The sequence below is a fragment of the Coturnix japonica genome, chromosome 3 (genome assembly GCF_054131305.1).
Source record: "Coturnix japonica strain WE chromosome 3, WE-NBRP24, whole genome shotgun sequence".
In the NCBI taxonomy this organism is placed as follows: domain Eukaryota; kingdom Metazoa; phylum Chordata; class Aves; order Galliformes; family Phasianidae; genus Coturnix; species Coturnix japonica.
In genome coordinates, this window is record NC_140665.1 from 29,602,018 (window position 1) to 29,619,841 (window position 17,824).

Sequence of the window (17,824 nt, forward strand, 5' to 3'; positions counted from 1 at the left end):
TTCCTAACACCTTGGATGGTAGCAATAAAAGAAAATAATATGTAGCAATGGTAGGTAGCCCACTAATGAGCTATGGATGATTTAATTTTCGAAGGCTACGTATTAAAAAAATAAAAATAAAGAGGAAGTGAGCTTTTCTATAGCATCTTTTTGCTCTTTATCTGTATCACATTTCAGAGGATGTTACAAAATAAATGCTAAAAAATTCTGAATTGCAATTCAGAAATGCATTTTTGAGAGCAGTATTATCCATATTGGTGCTGTGCTAACAGTGGAACTGTAGTTTGAGGCTGTTCCTGACTTCCATGACCTTCAACAGCAAGGTTTGATCGGTGCATTTACACAAGAGGTTCTTGATTGGCAAATAAATGAAGAACCAAAGTGAGAAAATCTGATTGTGCATATACATCAGAGGAAGGAAAACCCATGCAAAGACCCTGCAGGAGACATCAATAATGTGGTTTCAATAACCCAACAAAAACCATAAAGCCTTTTAGTGCACTTACCAGCAAAGCATTTGGAACAGAGATTCATAGTCTTGCTGGACCTGAGGCAAAAATAAAAATAAAAATAAAAAAATAAATAAATAAATAGTGAGCTAACATATTCATTATCATTCTAACCAATACAGAGAATTTCAGACGCGGTAACTTACACAGCCAGGAATCAAAAACAACAGGCCAGAAGTAGCAAAATTAGGAACAGGGACGAGGAAGAGATTTCATCTGATAACCTCTTTCCAATTTACAGAGTTTTTAAAACACAATTTTTACATTTATTTACTTTATATTTCAGTCTACCTTTTAAGGTAGATACTGTACACTTACTGAACTTATCTATTGCTGTATGGCAATAATGACAGACAGGAAGAACAGATACATTCTGCTTTAATATTAAAGTCCTCCTTGGCAAAAGCTTTGCAGTCGAAACAAATCTTGGATCCAGTATTACAGTACAGAGATTTAGATGTTGAACTTATAAGGACATAGACAGATGTGCTCTTGGAATTCTAGCTGGAATGGTTGAAGGAGTTATTACCTCAAGCTGTTCATCACCACCCTCAGCTGCACCCAGCAGTAATTTAAAGTAACCTGGCTAACTTTGCACTGACATGGACTAGGATAGTTCATACGATCTGTTAATGTGGCTCAACTTTCAGGGCAGTAACCTTCAGTTGAGAGAAAAACAGCTGGAGAATAACAGCAACATCTGAAGTCACCCAGATGTCTCCAAAGCTTCGCGCAATTATGCCACAAGTGTTCAACCTCAGAGAAAATCAGCAGGCTCAAAAACAAAGTTAAGGCTACAGCCCTCTCGAGGACTACAACGAATTCACACAGTTTCCCGCAGCTAACAAAGAATTCTAATATCACACCTCCCTTACAAAATTGTCCTGGAGAACATGCTCACAGTCTCTAAGCACTGAAACGTTTTTAGGTAAGTACAGCCCATTCTCTGTGCACACTGCCCAATATTTGGTTCATTCAACATTCCCTTAACGCCATTATGAGCATCAGTATCATCCTGAGTAGGCCTGAAAGCACACATTGGCAGGTAAGGCTCTACCAAAGCCATTCATGTTCAGAAGACCTTTTTAACTCTCCTCAGGGCAGCCTCTTACCAGGAAGATCTCACTTAGGCAAATTAACTATGTATTTATCTATAAAAACATGTCTACTTAAAAACAACTGAAGCTACCTACACCTTTTTCTAATTCCAGCCAAACATGGACAGAATTTTGAGACAAGATTTGCACTGAACAATATAAAACTTTAAGAATCAAGAGTCAAAGCAAAAATCTCATTTTCTTTTTTCTCCAAAGCAATTAAATCACAAAAGATTACACCTATTAGAATTATATAGTTTTTCCCCCAAGCCTGCAAATGAACATTTGGAATGACTTCCCAGTTAAAAAGTAAATCCATACTCAATCAATCAGATCTTAGCATTACTCACATGAAAACATTACAGATGCTTTTCAATTCATGCACATTTAAAAGCTGGTTTACATCAAGCTCAAGAGTTCTAGGAGAACATAGTACACTGCAGATATGAGACTATAAGCATTTGCCAGCTATTGCAAGAGCCACGGACACATGAAAGCTAGTTTTAAACACAGTATGTGCACAGGAGAAAAGTTAATTCCCAGGAGAAGCAGAGCAGCATTTGTAGCCATACAAGTACATATCATAGTGGTGTATACCCAAAGATTCAATATCTATGTTGACAGTCTGCACAGATTTTCTACCTTCAAAAGAACTGCAATTAAGAACAGCACCGTGAGTCAACACCTACAGCATTAGTGTGCTGCAGTTCAGTACTCACTGCTTATGGATTAGACCTTCTGGAGCAGCTCAATATGCCAGGAAGGAGCTTCTTTGCAAAGCCATTAAACCCCAGGGGAAGCAAAGAAAAAGAAAGGTAGAGTTCAGATGGTTTATATTGATGACATCGGGATGGACAATGACATATGTTTGACATATGTTTCCATCAACCATCTCAGCCGTTAAATATCAATCCAAATCCTCGTATAATACTTACTTAACCACATACTAACAATGAAAAACCACACACAAATGCACAAATAGAACATACAGCCATGCAAAAAAAAAAAAAAAAAAAAAAGAAAGAAAGAAAAATGGGCTGCCATTTACTCAATACAAAAACACAGGGTGTTTTTTTGTTTTTTTTTAAAGACAGTGCTATTGGACAGGCAAGCAAAACAACTTCAGCTCACTGTTATTCTTTCAAGGTTCACTTTCAGATGCCTTTATGTGCTTTTTTTAAGGCATACAGATTAGTCAGAGGCTGCAACACTGGATGAGAACCTCGACTGCTTTTCTTGTTCCTTGAAGTGTCTTGTTTTGTTGTTGTTTATTTTTTGTTTAGTTTCTTCCACACAGAGGTCACTGCAGATAAACCAATAGTAAGATAGTAACAGCTCCGATTAACCATCAGCCCTTGTGGAAAGTGCAGTATAGATACAAGCAGTGTAGATACTTCAAGTTCAGGAGGTATTACCTGAGAGATGTGTTAATGTCTGTCAAGTAAAGCACACATTTAATGGTGTTCTATTACACTGCAAATCCCTCCTCTCTTACCTAGGATTTCCTCCTTGCTCTCACAAGCCGCTTAAAACTGAGCAAACCTGCATGTGCTATTTCTCCCCATGTAAACTTTCCTATCCATACTGTTGTTTTATATTAATCATAATGATTTATTTATTTCCATGTTCCTGACAGTCTTTTCAAATATACATCTGGAATACAGGTTATTTCTCAAGGTAATTTCATTTGAAATGCTCACATGAGAAAAGGATCATGACATAAGGTGGTCGTGGTACAGCCCACTTTGTTTCCACTACACAGACGCAAAATGCAACTAAGAAGCAGATGATTTCTAGGAAATTCAGTACATGTTTGATTTCTAGGAAAATTCATTACAACGATGAGAGTAAAGGTAAATAAGGCACAGAGAGATTAAAGTCCAAGTTAACCCTGGCAAGAACAGACTGCAAGCCTTCGGACTAATAGCCAACGCTTTCATACCCTCCTCTTACAGTTAGGTTGGGGATACTCAACATGCTTATGAATTAGTCATCAAATCACTGGTTTTAATGAGACATTAAGGTAATTCCCAGGTTTCCCTCATAAAAGTCAGCTTCATGCTTAACAGCATTTAGTTCAGAGCTACTGCAGTACATATTTTATATCTACAATTTCCCTACAGTCAGTTCTGTATTAGCAATCTATCATCTCCACCTGCACATAATTTAAGCTGGTATTCAGAAAGACATTCATATTTATGGATAAACCAAGTCAAATACAACCGCATTGTCTTAGAGGCAGAATACAAGTTAAACCTTACTTGAAGGTACTTCCATCTGCCAAAAAGAAACCATTTAACTAAAGGGTGATAAAAATTATGTAGATTTGGAAACCACGAGGTGAAGCAATGCTTGGAAGGTCAAGTGGCAGAGCAAATTATAGGCAGGGGAGCTTCAAACCAGCTGGAAAATCCCAGAGGCTTCAGAAGTATTTCACACAACTATTTGACAAAACTTGGTCTGAAAAAATCCCAGCTATTTAAAAATACTTCCACTTCCCAGAAGAAAAAAGAAATAAAATCCAAAAAACCAGAAAAAATCTGCCTTAAAAACACAGCCTTGAAAGCAGTAACAGTGAATGACACAGGCTTTGAAAAGGAAGGAACTGCAGAAATAGGTCAACCCAGAATTCATTGTACATTTATATTTCAAGTGAAAACTCATATGTAAAGGTAAAAATAAAAAACCTCACTTCGGCATATTTAGATCATCCCTCACTTGGATTATTGCACATACAAATTTCCAAAGCAAATGAAACTATTTGAACCAATAGATGCACACAGAGGCCACCACCAGAGCTTAACTTCAGCGAGATCAACAACCACACCTCAGACCAAATGCACACAACAGAAAGGGAGAGGAACTGACTACCAAAAATAACATTATTCCACTTCTGTAGATTGATACACTGCAACTAATTGGCAAAATCAAAAGAACTAAGATTCTTATTCAGCTGCTCTGCTTCCCTTTTCATATATTACTTTTGTAATGTTCTTATGAAGGCATGGCGTCACCTATCCCACTGAAAGCACTGAAAATTATTTACTTGAATTCTATACCCTGCTCTACTAATTATTCCTTTTAATTATTGCCATCTGGCAGCATACAACTATGAGGTACTGCCCATTCTACTCTTCTGTCTCCACTGAAGTCCTTTCCCTTCCCCTAGTAAACAATATAAAGCCACAGACAGAGAACAAAGAGTTTTACCCCAAAATCTCAGGCTGATAGGTGTATCACACTTGGTTCTAATAGGCAGAATGTAAAAGAGAATCTCAGCCTGAAGATTCTAGAATAAATTACATGCTGAAACTCAGAGCACTAGGAGAGAGTTTAAAAGCATTATACAATGCCACTTCATCTCAGCATCCTCAGACTTCCTAATGAAAACAATTTTCTGCCAAGAAACTTGGATAGGCTTACCTAATAAATACCAAAGGTTTTGTAACAAAACCTTACATTTTCCAGCAGTCAGGCACTTCCCAGCTTCCCCAATCGCATTTTAAAGAAGAAAGATGAAAAGGCAAACCAGAAACGCTAAGAACTAATACTTCACACAAGTGCTAAAGGGCAGCAGAAAACACCCCGTTTGGTCTATAGTGTATGAACTCCTTCACATTTTAAATAGTCAACTAGTATTACTAATACAAACATCCACCAATGGGCAGATTCATACACTGCACTATAGGAAAGCCTAATTCTGTCATAGGTGTATAATCCTCATAGCTATAAAAGAAAACAAACAAACAAACAAGAACAGCAGTAACTTTTGGAAATAATTCTTCTTAGGTTGTGTTTTGGAACTGGAACAATAAGGAATTTGAAGAAAAAATATAGAACACATGTATTAGATGTTTCATTTTGAATGTAGCTTGCACTTGTGGCTTAAGTATGATTTAGCATTTTTATTGGTTAACAAGACTTTCCAGCATACCCAGCATATCTTTCCCATTTAGAAGTTCTTATGATTTGGCAGTCAGAAAACGTATCTGCTTCAGTAGCACTCTAACTGCACTGGTGATTAAACACATCATGTCCCTCTTGGTCCTCTTCCAGTACAGCACTCAGAACGTCATGTCAGTGTCACCACAGTCAAATCTTTCCTAGTCCCTGAACGATACCTGCCCAGCATGTCGAGGTCTGTGTGTCTGAGAAACATTAGCATGCACTCAGTCATGCCATTAATTAGTTAAAGCTACACAGAAGCCTCCTCCCTGAATTTCCTGCGCATGCTGTTTTTTCATGTGTTTGGCAACTTTGGACAACTGTAACATATGTTAAAGTAATGCATTTATACTACCGTAGTTAATGGTCTGTCACTGTTTCCATTATAAAGCAATTTTCAAAGGTTTATAACTCCGCTGAAGAATTCACTTTGAGCTGAGTCCTGGCACACAGTATAAGCAGAACCACAGTCCACATGTGTTTACTTTTATCTAACCAGACTAGAAGGGTTATTTATCATTAAAAGAAAATTGATTCAATTCGGTACTTCCCTTACACTTCTCATCATTTGCTCGGAGCATAGAACGCCTCACCTTGTACAGAAAGGAGGTTAATTAGACTGAGTTAATAAGACTTTCAATCATCCTCTTGAAATTTCTGTATATCCTCCAGCTTCTCAAGAAAGGCATTTCATTGTTCTAAATCTGATGCCAACTCATAGATCTAATATACGGTGCATATTTGATATTATGGTTCCTCCTTAATTTATAATCCTGCTAATAGGATACAGACAAGAGTTTTTTGGACAGTTTAAACAATTATTCATGCTTTTAGACTGAGGCAGCTCAGTAATTCTTTTAGAATTATGTATGCCAAATTCTTTTCACATAAAGGAGCAGAAGTGAAGCATGTCAAATGCAGATGAACTCGCAGCGAACCTGGCAAACAAATGTCCACACAGACTCAAACTGATTTTTTACTCAATTAAAATCTGAAGTCAAACGTCTCCCAACGGCAGTCAATGTCTCTCCTTCCTGAGCTGTTCTACATGCTTGGGGTATTTACTTGTAAGAATTCCAGCTCAGTTTGGAAGTGTTATTAGTAAGATTTTGTTGTTATTACTATTACCACAACAGTTTTTCTAGCTTGGAGAATACATGAATATTCTGCTTCTGATTCCTGGATTCCTCATTTTCATCATAAGCAACATCGCATTCCTTACCATGGCTAGATTTTTGGTAAGCAGCAGAAAGTTAAGTCACATGCCAGCACAGACCTCGTCATCCTACTTCAATTTGAAATGAAATGGAGAAGAAACTTCATGCACAGCACAGAATATTAGAGTTGCCCTTTTGGCAACTTTCCACAGACAAAAGATATTCCAGTGCATCCCAATGAAGTAGCTGAACTCTGATTTATTACTGGCTACGCTAAAGAATTCTCCTAAAATTCCATGGCCAAAGCACTTTTTATATTTTAAATATAAAAGGACACTGAAATGCTTTGTTTACAATGATGCCAGAGCACAGCACCAATACACAAGAGGGAAAACAGGGAAAACACTGCAACAAAGCAGCTCCTTATTCTTACAAAATGTATCTTGGGCTCTGACAAAAGCACTGATGGAGTTTCAATTTACAGCCTTATCCAAACAATTCATACAAGAAACTGCAAAGAATCTAATGCATTTAAACTAAGTAAGAAGGGTTGGAACAACTCAGAACAGATTCATTTCAGTTTCTAGCTCAGCATACAGAGTCGTTGCTCTCCAGTCAAAGATAAATGCTCCATAAATACAAGTCTCTACATTCACTTAAAAAATAAAGAATAAAAACCAAAACCTCAGCAGCAAATCCCTGTACCAAACATTCCCCTAGAAATTCTTTGAATCTTCTTCACAAGGATGTACAGTCTGTTGTTTAAATGACAGTAAAAAGGTTGAAAAACTAAGTGGTGCTCAGCAACAGGAAAAAGGCCAAAGGTAGAAACTGGAGCACAGCAAGTTCCACGTGAACATGAGGAACTATTTCTTTACTTCAAGGGGGACAGAGCACTGGAACAGGTTGTCCAGAGAGGTGGTGGAGTCTCCTTCTCAGGAGATATTGAAAACCTGCCTGGAAACCCATCTGTGAGACCTACTATAAGGAAGTGCTTTAGCAGGAGGCTGGACTAAATAATCTCCAAAGGTCTCTTCCAGCCCCAACCACTCTGTCATTCTGTATTAGTCAACTCTAAGAGGCCATCCATGGAAAAAGTTAGAATAAAATTAGAATGTTCTGATCCACCTACTTTCCACCAATTCCTCAATAACATCACTATCTATATGCATTGCCGGTAATAAATAATTTGCCTTATGACAACACAAGCACCTTCCTCAGATTTTACAATATTAGATTGCATTAAGTACATCTTTTTCCTCAGATCAGACATCCCAAGGTTCCACTGATAAGCAGAACTCAAAAACCTAAATCACAGGATCAGTAATAAGTATCAGAACTTTTTTAGGAAAAAAAAAAAATCAGTTGGAAAAGACATCAAGAAAGCATCTATTTCATCCCCTGACTTCAAGGCATGACACTGATACATTAAACGTTCCTAAGACAGTTATTCCCACACTCTGCAACTCTAACAACTCTATTTAGATGAGGAAAAATATAAAACCTTCCCTTTCTTGTTCAGTTTAAGGATATAACATCTTTTCAGCATGCAAAGCTATTGAACAGACTCAAAGACTCGGGTCATCAACCAGCAGCTTTAATGAAGCTGAGGATAACTGAAACCTTAATGTAAGTATGCCTAGCAGTATTCTTGGCTATAAAACAAAACCATACCCCTATAATCAAGGTTTTATCTCTTGTTGATATTGGTTCCTGAATAAGAGAAGGAAGACGACTACTGGCAGAAAGTAAAGAAAGGATTGTTACTTAGTTTTGTTTTTCAGTTTTGATTTTGGGTTTCTCTTTGGCTTTGTGGTTTGAGTTGTTTTTTGTTTTCTTTCTTTTTTTTAAGTCAAGATGATATAATGGTTCATGTTCATCTCTCTATTTTAACTTCCATATCCTTTTCTTGAGAGCTGCTATCTTCTAGTCAGCTCTTTTCCACAATTTATGTAGTTGAATAGGCTTGTGGAAATTACTGTAATTTAACGAGGCCTTGCTTTTAAACCATCTCATTCACCTTAGCTATGATATATAAGCTTGACATTTATTGCATTAAGCAAAAAGCATGATACTACTTAAATTTTCAAAACAGTGAAGAAAGTTATTTACCAAGTCAAAATTAAGCATGGAATACAAAACAAAACCCTGAAGCAACAAAAGCCAACCCCATCCTCCCCCAAAAAACCCAACATATAAAACTAGATCAGGTTTAAACCACCGTTTGTTATTAGACAGCACTACTACTACAGAAGTGTAATACAGGGGATGTGGAGCCACTATAGGGGAAGACAGAAGAAGAAAGCAAGAGTGTAGAAGAAATGGATCTTCACATGCAAGAGGTTTTCTTGTTACCTTTATGTTTGCACCAAAATTATTTTTCTGACTAAAGACAACTGAAAATGCTTATCAGTATTGTAATGCCCTAGAATTAGAACTTTCCAACAACAAAAAAAAATGCCTTGCAAAGTATTTCAAAAACCTTGATTGTTTGTACAAAAGCACAAATAACCTTTACAAAGACAGCTTATTTAAACTAGTTCAAAATGCTGTTGCACAGTATCAGGCCAGAATTCATAAACATGTTTTGTTAAGTACACTAACACCGCTGTTGCATTGATACTTTTAATACTTAACATTACACAGGCAAAAAAAACATCTGAAATACTGATCATCCCAAGCACCAAAAGAGAAAACATTTTAAGGTTCGCTATACACTGAAGATATGACAAGAAGAGGCAGAACCCCAAGAATTATTTTAATGATTTATTTCTACAAGTTAAAAAGAAAAAGCACAGAATGCAGGGCATTTATCATTGAGCAAGATACATTGTAGCTCCTACCAGCCTTGGAAAAGGAATGCTTTCTTGCTTTGTTCACGAAATACTCTACCTTTTCTTTCTGTCTGTTATGTTTCTAAACCTAGATTTCCACATCAGGGCAGAATTGAAGTGCTTCTTGAAAAGCACATGAATGATTTCAATGGGGTTCCTGCAATCCTATCTTAATACTGTTCATAAACTGTCTAAAAGAAGTCTCCAGTATGCGAGCTCATAGGCACGTTTCCTCCTCCTCCTTTAAACCAGGTTTTAGTGAAATCTTCAAAGGGTCAGCTGAGGGAAACTCACATTCGTCCACCCCAGCAAACCTTGTTCCCAATCATCAGCCAGGAAGCAACACAGCTCTTATTTAGATCAGTGCCGTCTCTGCACCTGATGAGAGGCAGTCATTTTTGGTTCTCACCTGGGAAAACGTAACCAGGTCTCACGACCCTGTCCTACAGAATAAGTCTGTTTCCTTCTGTAGAAATGCAGAATTCATTGCATCGATGTCAGCACTAGGAACGATTTTCCAGTGAACTGTTTAAACAAAACTTCCCAAAAAGTACAATCATCTATTCTGGCAGAATGTAATTCTACCCAGAATGGAGAATTAAAGAGAAACAGGAGAGAAGGAAAAAGAAAAGTCACTTTCAGAAGTGAAACAAACCACCGGTGAGTCATGATAACCAATGCTAAACAAAAAACTAACAAAAAAGCCCAAGGTCCTTCTGCAGCTGGTAGCAGATACACACCTGCATGCTCATTCTAATCCCCCAGAAGTCTTGATTCACTTTCTAATAACTCACAGATAAGAAGTTTGTATCAGATTTTTCATCTCTCAGAATGCGAACAGAGATTCTCAGCCTCAAAAAACCATCCTGGAGTAAAGAAACAGAGTTCCATTTGCTTGCTATACTGCAGCAAAGGGGCAACATAATACCCATGCTGAACACCTTATGCAAAGTCTTAGCCCAGATGAACATTTGGGATATTTTAACTTGAGAAGAGGTCAAACTTCTGGTTCATTGGTTGGTTGTTTTTTTTTCCTTTTAAAACCACAAAGCCAGAGCTTAGTGTGATTCAAAGGAGCACAGCTTTTCTAACCAGAAGAAATTGCATATAAACATAGCCCTTCAAATGTTTGTGTTAAATGCTCAACTTCTGACGTTTCTGAAAAACAAAATAAATCAGGTAAACCTCGCAACAACAAAGAGTTCAAGGCACAAACCAACATAAACATAAATCTTTGGCAACACCACTTAAACAGTGCAAACAAGCCCTCAAGAAAATAAAAGAAACACTATGAGCAAGAGTTAGGCTGACAGTGATCAACAGAAAGCCTCATGCAAAGCGAGGTATCAAACTACTCCTACAAGTTGAGATGTTTTTCATAAGTGTGCAACCAGGCACAGTCACAGGTTGTCCACTACAGATCAATTGATAGTGCACATAGAAGCAGCTCCTTCTTTTAAGAGAATCACTCTATTCAATGTTCCCTTCTCCGGTGTTTCTGTGACAGTGGATGATGGTCACGACTACTGTCACCCCTCAAACCCTTCACTTGTATGAGATGCATGGCTCTATAAACCTTCCCAAACCATCTCGATAAAGACAAATGCCAAAGTGAACAATAAAAATATAAGTCTGTGCAGTTAAGAAATACTAAATGTCCTTTCAAGCACTTCCATTTCAAGCAGGAAAAGGAACAGTGCAACCATACAAGCTTTGAATGCTTTCCACAAGAGAGCACACAGTTCATCACTGTGCTCATTTTCTCCCTGATAACCCCAGGAGGAATCACACTCTCCCCTGTCACTTCTGATCGACACACTCAGCAAAGCCTCCCCCCCCCCCCCATGACACATAACTGCTATTTTTGTGTAGGTTTTCACTGTTCTTGGTTGGTTGTGCCTTTGTTTTAATTTAACATGTTAAGCATACACTAAAAAGCATAAAACCTCCATAGTAATCAATCTGAAATTAAACTGCTTTAGTGCCCAGAATTCATGTGACCTAAAACAGGAAACACCTTGAAAACGACTTAGTGCTTCATGATGTCAAAGTAATTTTTTAAAGTGCTCTAGATGCAAATGCAGCATCTCCAAGAGCAAAGGCAATAAAAGATGCAGTAAGCAACTATTTTCAGAAAGAAAAACTACTACAGATGCCCCAATCCCAGGAAAAAAAAGTTACTTTCAAAATATGCATTTAAAATCTGGCTCTCTCTGATCTGGGAGCAAATAATAAGTCATCCTAAATCCTCTCATTACTACAGATAGGCAGAGGTCTTGCTAATTGTCCTTGTCTACTTGTAACAATACAACTGAGATCACATAGAGAAGACCCAAGGAACAGTAAAGCTGCTCCAAAAACCAGATGAAGGGCACCCTACACGTTCTTTTAGAACACAGCATTCTGGTCTTTGGCATTTTATTTTCTTACAAGTTAATGCAAGACAACATGTATCTTGACTCATTGAACAGAACTGGCATATTCGCAATTCAATTAAGAATTTCTTCCACAGAGAAAACAAACTCTTGGAAAAATAACAAACCCATGTGATAAAAGAAAAACTTTCAGTAACGTGAAAGCTGACTACATGGATGTCTGCATAATTTAAGTGTAAATAAAACAATCAAAGTGAAAGGATAAAGTTAAATGAAAGTATTTTGAGCCATAATACATAAATGCTATTAACAATAATCCAGACACTTTTCCTCTTTTCTCTTTCACACAGAGGGACAAAATCTTTCTGCTTTTACCTAATTATGTCAATCAAAACTAAAAAAAATTATCAGGCCATATTTCTAGGAGTTTCAAACTATATTCTTTCTAGTCTAAAAAGTCAACAACCTCCAAGACATCAATTTCTTAGCTCCTTACTAACTGCATAGTTACTAACACTGCTACTAACACTAACAAGTCCACAGCAGGAGGTTATCTTCCATCGACACTCTCACAGACTGAACATGCTACACAAAACTAAGCTCAGACCAAATACACCCACGCTGAATTAGATCCAACATATTTGCTCCTTATGGAGCTTCACTGGCATTTACACGCTAGTCTTAAAACACCCACATTGTCTGATTTTTCCTCCATCTTTCATGCTGCCTTCACCTCAAAAGGTGTAGAACAGTGTATTTCTCAGAATATCAAAAGGAAACAGTAACAATTCATTTCTAAATATTCAAGATGGGGTAGTTAATGTAGTTAATCTAGCAATCCCAAGAAAACATTCTTAGTTCAAATGTCCAAGAGCCGTGCCATGGCAAAAATTTCAACTGTTCTGATGGTAACCAAGAGCTGTTTTCTCCTCTGCATGTTCAACTGCAGCATGCAGGAAATCTAATACTTCATAATTGCAGAATCAGTGTGAGCTCCTAGGGAAGAGCAGAAAAGAACAGAGGAAACAGACTGACCCAAGATATCTTTCCCCTTACTGCCTGTCTTCCTCATCACAGCAATAAGAATCAGGAATGTTCTCTTCTAGTGGCTCTTCACTCACAAGTCTTACTACCAGAAAAGAAGACAAAATATTAAACAGTATTCAAAAGAAAAAATTATTCAAGTCTACACATTTTGGACAATTATTTAACTAAATGACTGAGAAGGGAAGAATCCTAAAATTAAATAGACTATTATAGACAAGTACCCCTGCTTTGCTTTTAATGCCCTCATCATGACTACAGAAAGGATTTTGTCTCAACTTAAACCTGACTTGCTTCTCAAATTTGGTATGTAACGAGTCCATCACATGAAACTGTTCAGAAGTTGCTTTCACCTATCCAACATGCTTGTGTAGGTGGATGATGACAACAGAGGCAGGGCAAGCCCCGTGCTACCAGCTGAAGATTGAGAGACTGCAAAATAAGCAATTACAAGAACACTGAATGTGCTACCACACCAGATTACATAGCTCCCAAATTATTTCCAAACGAGATCACACAAACTGAAGCATTTAGTAGGTCATAACTAACACATAACTCACTTTTCCATTCAAGTTTTACGTATTATCTTCTAAACAGGGCATAGAAAAATAAAAGTTAGAAACTATGGACATTAGAAAAAACAAAAAACAAAAAACACAACACAAAAATGTAGAATTGTAATTTTAGGGTGATATCTCAAAGTCTTAAAAGATTCCCCATTTGAAAATAATTTTATCTCACACTCATCACAGTAAAAGCTTTTATGCCACTGACTGAAACACTGCACACAACTCCATATTGAGATCACTCATCTACAAGCCGGAGTTGAAACAGGAGGGTATGTGACAGTATTCCACCTATTCCTTTTCCTGAGTACATCCTGTGAAGAATTGGCACCTTATTCCATTGTAGAACTGATGAGCTCAGTTCTGCTCTACACATTTCAGTTTAACTCTGGACATAGAAGTCATCTGCAGAACTTAAAAAAAAAAATCTAAAAAGTTATATTTACATATATATATATATATGTATATATATGTGTGTATGTATATCTATTGTAGACATGGCAACAGGAAAATGGGAAAGGAAGTTAGGAAGAGATTGCTGGTCTTGTATTCGGTGATGCTAACCTCACATCACATCCACAAAGCCAAAGTAAATTGATCATTTATTCAATAAGAACTCTGATGACTGTATATCTTAAAGCATACCACAGATAGAGCCACTTAATAGGCTCTGTCCAAGACCACTAAGATGATGAGACATTACAGAACAGTACCAGCACAGGAAAAATGTTTGTAGCCTTTTAGCAGTGCTACAGAACCTGTACTCTGGGGGGCTCTACCAGTCTGAACTGAACATTTGTAACTCTCTAGGTACTCTCACATCTGCAAAGCATAAGGGTTCCTGCTGCTGTTAACACCAAATCAGCTCAACTAGTAGCAGCACTGGTGAGAATTTACTACCTAAAGGAAACATTCCACAGGAACACATTACCACACTTCAGTATCAGCGGATGAATCACATTAAGTCTTGCCTCATATTCAGAAGACCATCCCTGAACTCTTGAGAATTTGAATCACAGCCTTCTTACAGTTGTATAGCAAAGCCACAGTGAAATTCAGCTGCGGTGGGCACTGCTAATCACCATCCATCCTGTGAGATCTGAAAATAAATCTCCAGGGAACATAGGTTACTCATAAAAAACACGAAATGTACGACTGACATCGTATCAGTCATGTATAATAACTGGAGTTATTGATGCAGGGGTTTTGTCTTATTTACACAAGGGGAAACAGACTGCTCTGATAACAGAGATAAGTCTTATCTTATTCAGTGTCATATGTGAAAAAATAACCCAGAACATTTTCATAGAAATTAAAGTAAAAGTAATGAATGGGAAAATGTGTTTGATTCCTTTTTACACTACAGGAATTCTGGGCTCTTTTTCTGCTTCTCTTTTCAGCATAAGAATAAGTAATTTACAGCACGGGAGAATGAACACATTGGGAAGTATTATTATAAAAAAAACTAATCCAGGAAATCAAAGGCAACATGAATATTTAATCTATTTAAAGGAATAAGAGAGGCATTCTCAAAACGCTTGAGCAAAGCTAAAACGAACAATACTGTGTAATTCAATTCACTTCCTGATCCCTCAAGTAAAGGCTGAAGAGAGCTCTCACTTCTTGAGGCTTTATTAAATTCAGCCAAACCAAGCAGTGGCCTGACAGTCCCAACAGGTCTACTGACGAAACAAATTCCAAAGCTTGTAAGTTCCTCTATAAAGGTTAAAACAGCAACAGGAAAAAGCACAGAAAAGATTTATTATTCCACAAGTCCCCTTCTTAACTTAAGTGAAGACCTCAGACTTTCAATGAGCTGCAACTTCACACCCTTCAGAATTAAGCTTTCTTCAAAAGGAAGTTATACATTGTCAGAGAAGTAGAATTACCAAGACCGATGAACACCAATTCAAGCTTTCATTTTCTGTGCATCACACATGAAACGATCAAACTTTGCTACCCTATCTAAATTCTACAGCTTAGCAAAGAACCCATGTTACCTTCTTTTAAGTCAATTAGACAAATTAATTGTTTGAATTGATAAAAAAAAGAATACACAGCTAAGGCTCACTGCTTCGATATAAGTGCAATAATAACAGAGACTGGTATAATCATCAATTTAAGGCTTCTAAAACAAGACATCTGAAAGCCCCCACCCATCACAATAGGAGTCGCACAAGAGATCTAACACACTGCAACCATTAAACTCATGCAGTCGGCTCCTGGCTTTGCACAAAATACAAAGGAAAGATATACCACTCTACAATCACATGCTCTAGACATAGTTCTAAACATTAAAAAAGAAAAAAACAAAAACGATGGAGCATTTAAAGCCCTCACATTGAAATTAAACGCCTTAGCATTATAAAATAGATTTTTTCATGTTCGAACACTCTTCCTGGGGAAGAAAAAAGAAAATAAACTTAAGGAGAATCACAGAATCTCATAGAATGTCCTGAGTTGAAAGGGACCACAATGATCATTCAGTTTCAACCCCCCTGCTATGTGCAGGGTCTCCAGCCACCAGCCCAGGCTGCCCAGAGCCACATCCAGCCTGGCCTTGAATGCCTCCAGGTATGGGGCATCCACAACCTCCTTGGGCAACCTGTTCCAGTGCGTCACCACCCTCTGTGTGAAAAACTTCCTCCTAATATCTAACCTGAACCTCCCCTGTCTCAGCTTAAAACCATTCCCCCTTGTCCTATCACTGTCCATCTTTGAAACCGCCATCCCCTTCCTGTTTATATGCTCCCTAAAACCCTAAATCCTCCTATGTTCCCATTCATCTCACACTACTTTTAAGCCCAGATGCCTCCTCAACAGCAGGAACAGAAGAGTCTATGGGGAGAAGAAGAGTTTCTGAGCAAACCTCCCCTCTCTTCTCAGCTCCAATGGGAGACCATATCTGTCCTTCCTTGCACCATTTCTACTTCCTTAAAAAGTAAACGTTTTGAGTCATAGATTCTTATTTGGAACAAAAGTACCTTAAAAAACAGCCTATCGGTTGGCTAACCAGACAAATACTCCTGTCTTTACTGATGTACAAAGCAGTACCCTTTATGTATCAGGACAAAGAGCTTTATAAAAAAGCTGAAGGTCAGTGGCTGTAGCTGGATTTCTGCCATTTATAGCGTGTTATATGAAAAAAGTTGTGTCATTTAATACAAGTCTTAAAAAAAGAAAAAGAAAAATCAAAAGGTTGGTTAGGGGAATGCAGAACCCCTAAGAACATGAGTCTTCTCTGTATAAACTACATTGTAAGAAGGCTTTACATCTTACTGACAATGCATGTAATCATAAAAGTAGAATTTGTGTGGATGGAATAACTCATTTTTTCATTACTGACTCATCATCCAAGTCACTGATGCTGCTGAAACTGTCCTATACCAAACATCACACCCTGGAATTTGCGAGCTTACAGCTTGTTCTGGACTAAAGGCTTGCTTCTTTCCTACAGATTTCTATGAAACCAAAGCTCCTTTTGGTGCGAGAGCAACTGCTTATTATGGGACAGACTGGTGGCAAAAGGAGCAATATTACAATTTCAAGTTCAAGTGTTGAATGTTAAGCATCCGTACCAATGATGTCTATTGTTCTGCCAAGTTTATCTGAATTTAACAGAAAAGTACAGTAATCTGAGAGTCATGCTGACTAAGGGCACCTGAACTTCAGATTTATTTTAAATAAAATTTAATCCCACCCCTACATTACCACAGTTAAATTGCTCCCCACAGTCCCTCCAGTGTGCTCAGCAATCCTATCTCATTCCCTATTTAAAGCAATACACCTGATCACTCTATTCAGGGAAAATCCTATTGCCACCGAAGCTCCCGACACACAAATGCAGCGTACACCCTGAGGGACATAAAAAGGAGTTAAGGGCAGGAGAAAGTTAAACACCGCACAACAGAACTGCACAGAAACAGGAGAACACATGGATTACAGTCCTATAAGACACAGGATTCCCCAGTTTTTCCTTACACTTGTAAATCACTGCTCTTGCTCTAAAAATGCTTGTGCAAGAAGTCTGTCCCTTAAGGAAAACAACGATGCCACCTTTGCAAAGCACAACAAATACTTGAAAGCAGTTATTTCCAACTGAAAGCTGTCTGGAAATAGGTCACTCAGCACAAGACAATGCAACATACTGCTACAGGATCCAAACAGTCCCAAATGCTGCACCAACGTCATTCTGAGAACGTGTTTTCCCCAACCAGGTTATGCACAAGAACAATAATAATTTAATGTGAAGTGATGCAGACACAGACAAGAGAGTTACCAATAAGACCACTGCGCT

General features: G+C 37.8%; 1 protein-coding gene across 1 annotated transcript in view; it reads right to left on the reverse strand.

Moving 5' to 3' along the window:
• The window catches only part of ZFAND3 (zinc finger AN1-type containing 3), a gene marked incomplete at its 5' end in the record, with an annotated part of 124,074 nt that overhangs the window by 90,590 nt on the left and 15,660 nt on the right, over window positions 1-17,824 (reverse strand). The window contains 1 exon segment of the mRNA NM_001323243.1: window positions 507-547. Within this exon segment, the coding sequence (NP_001310172.1) occupies window positions 507-547 (41 nt within the window).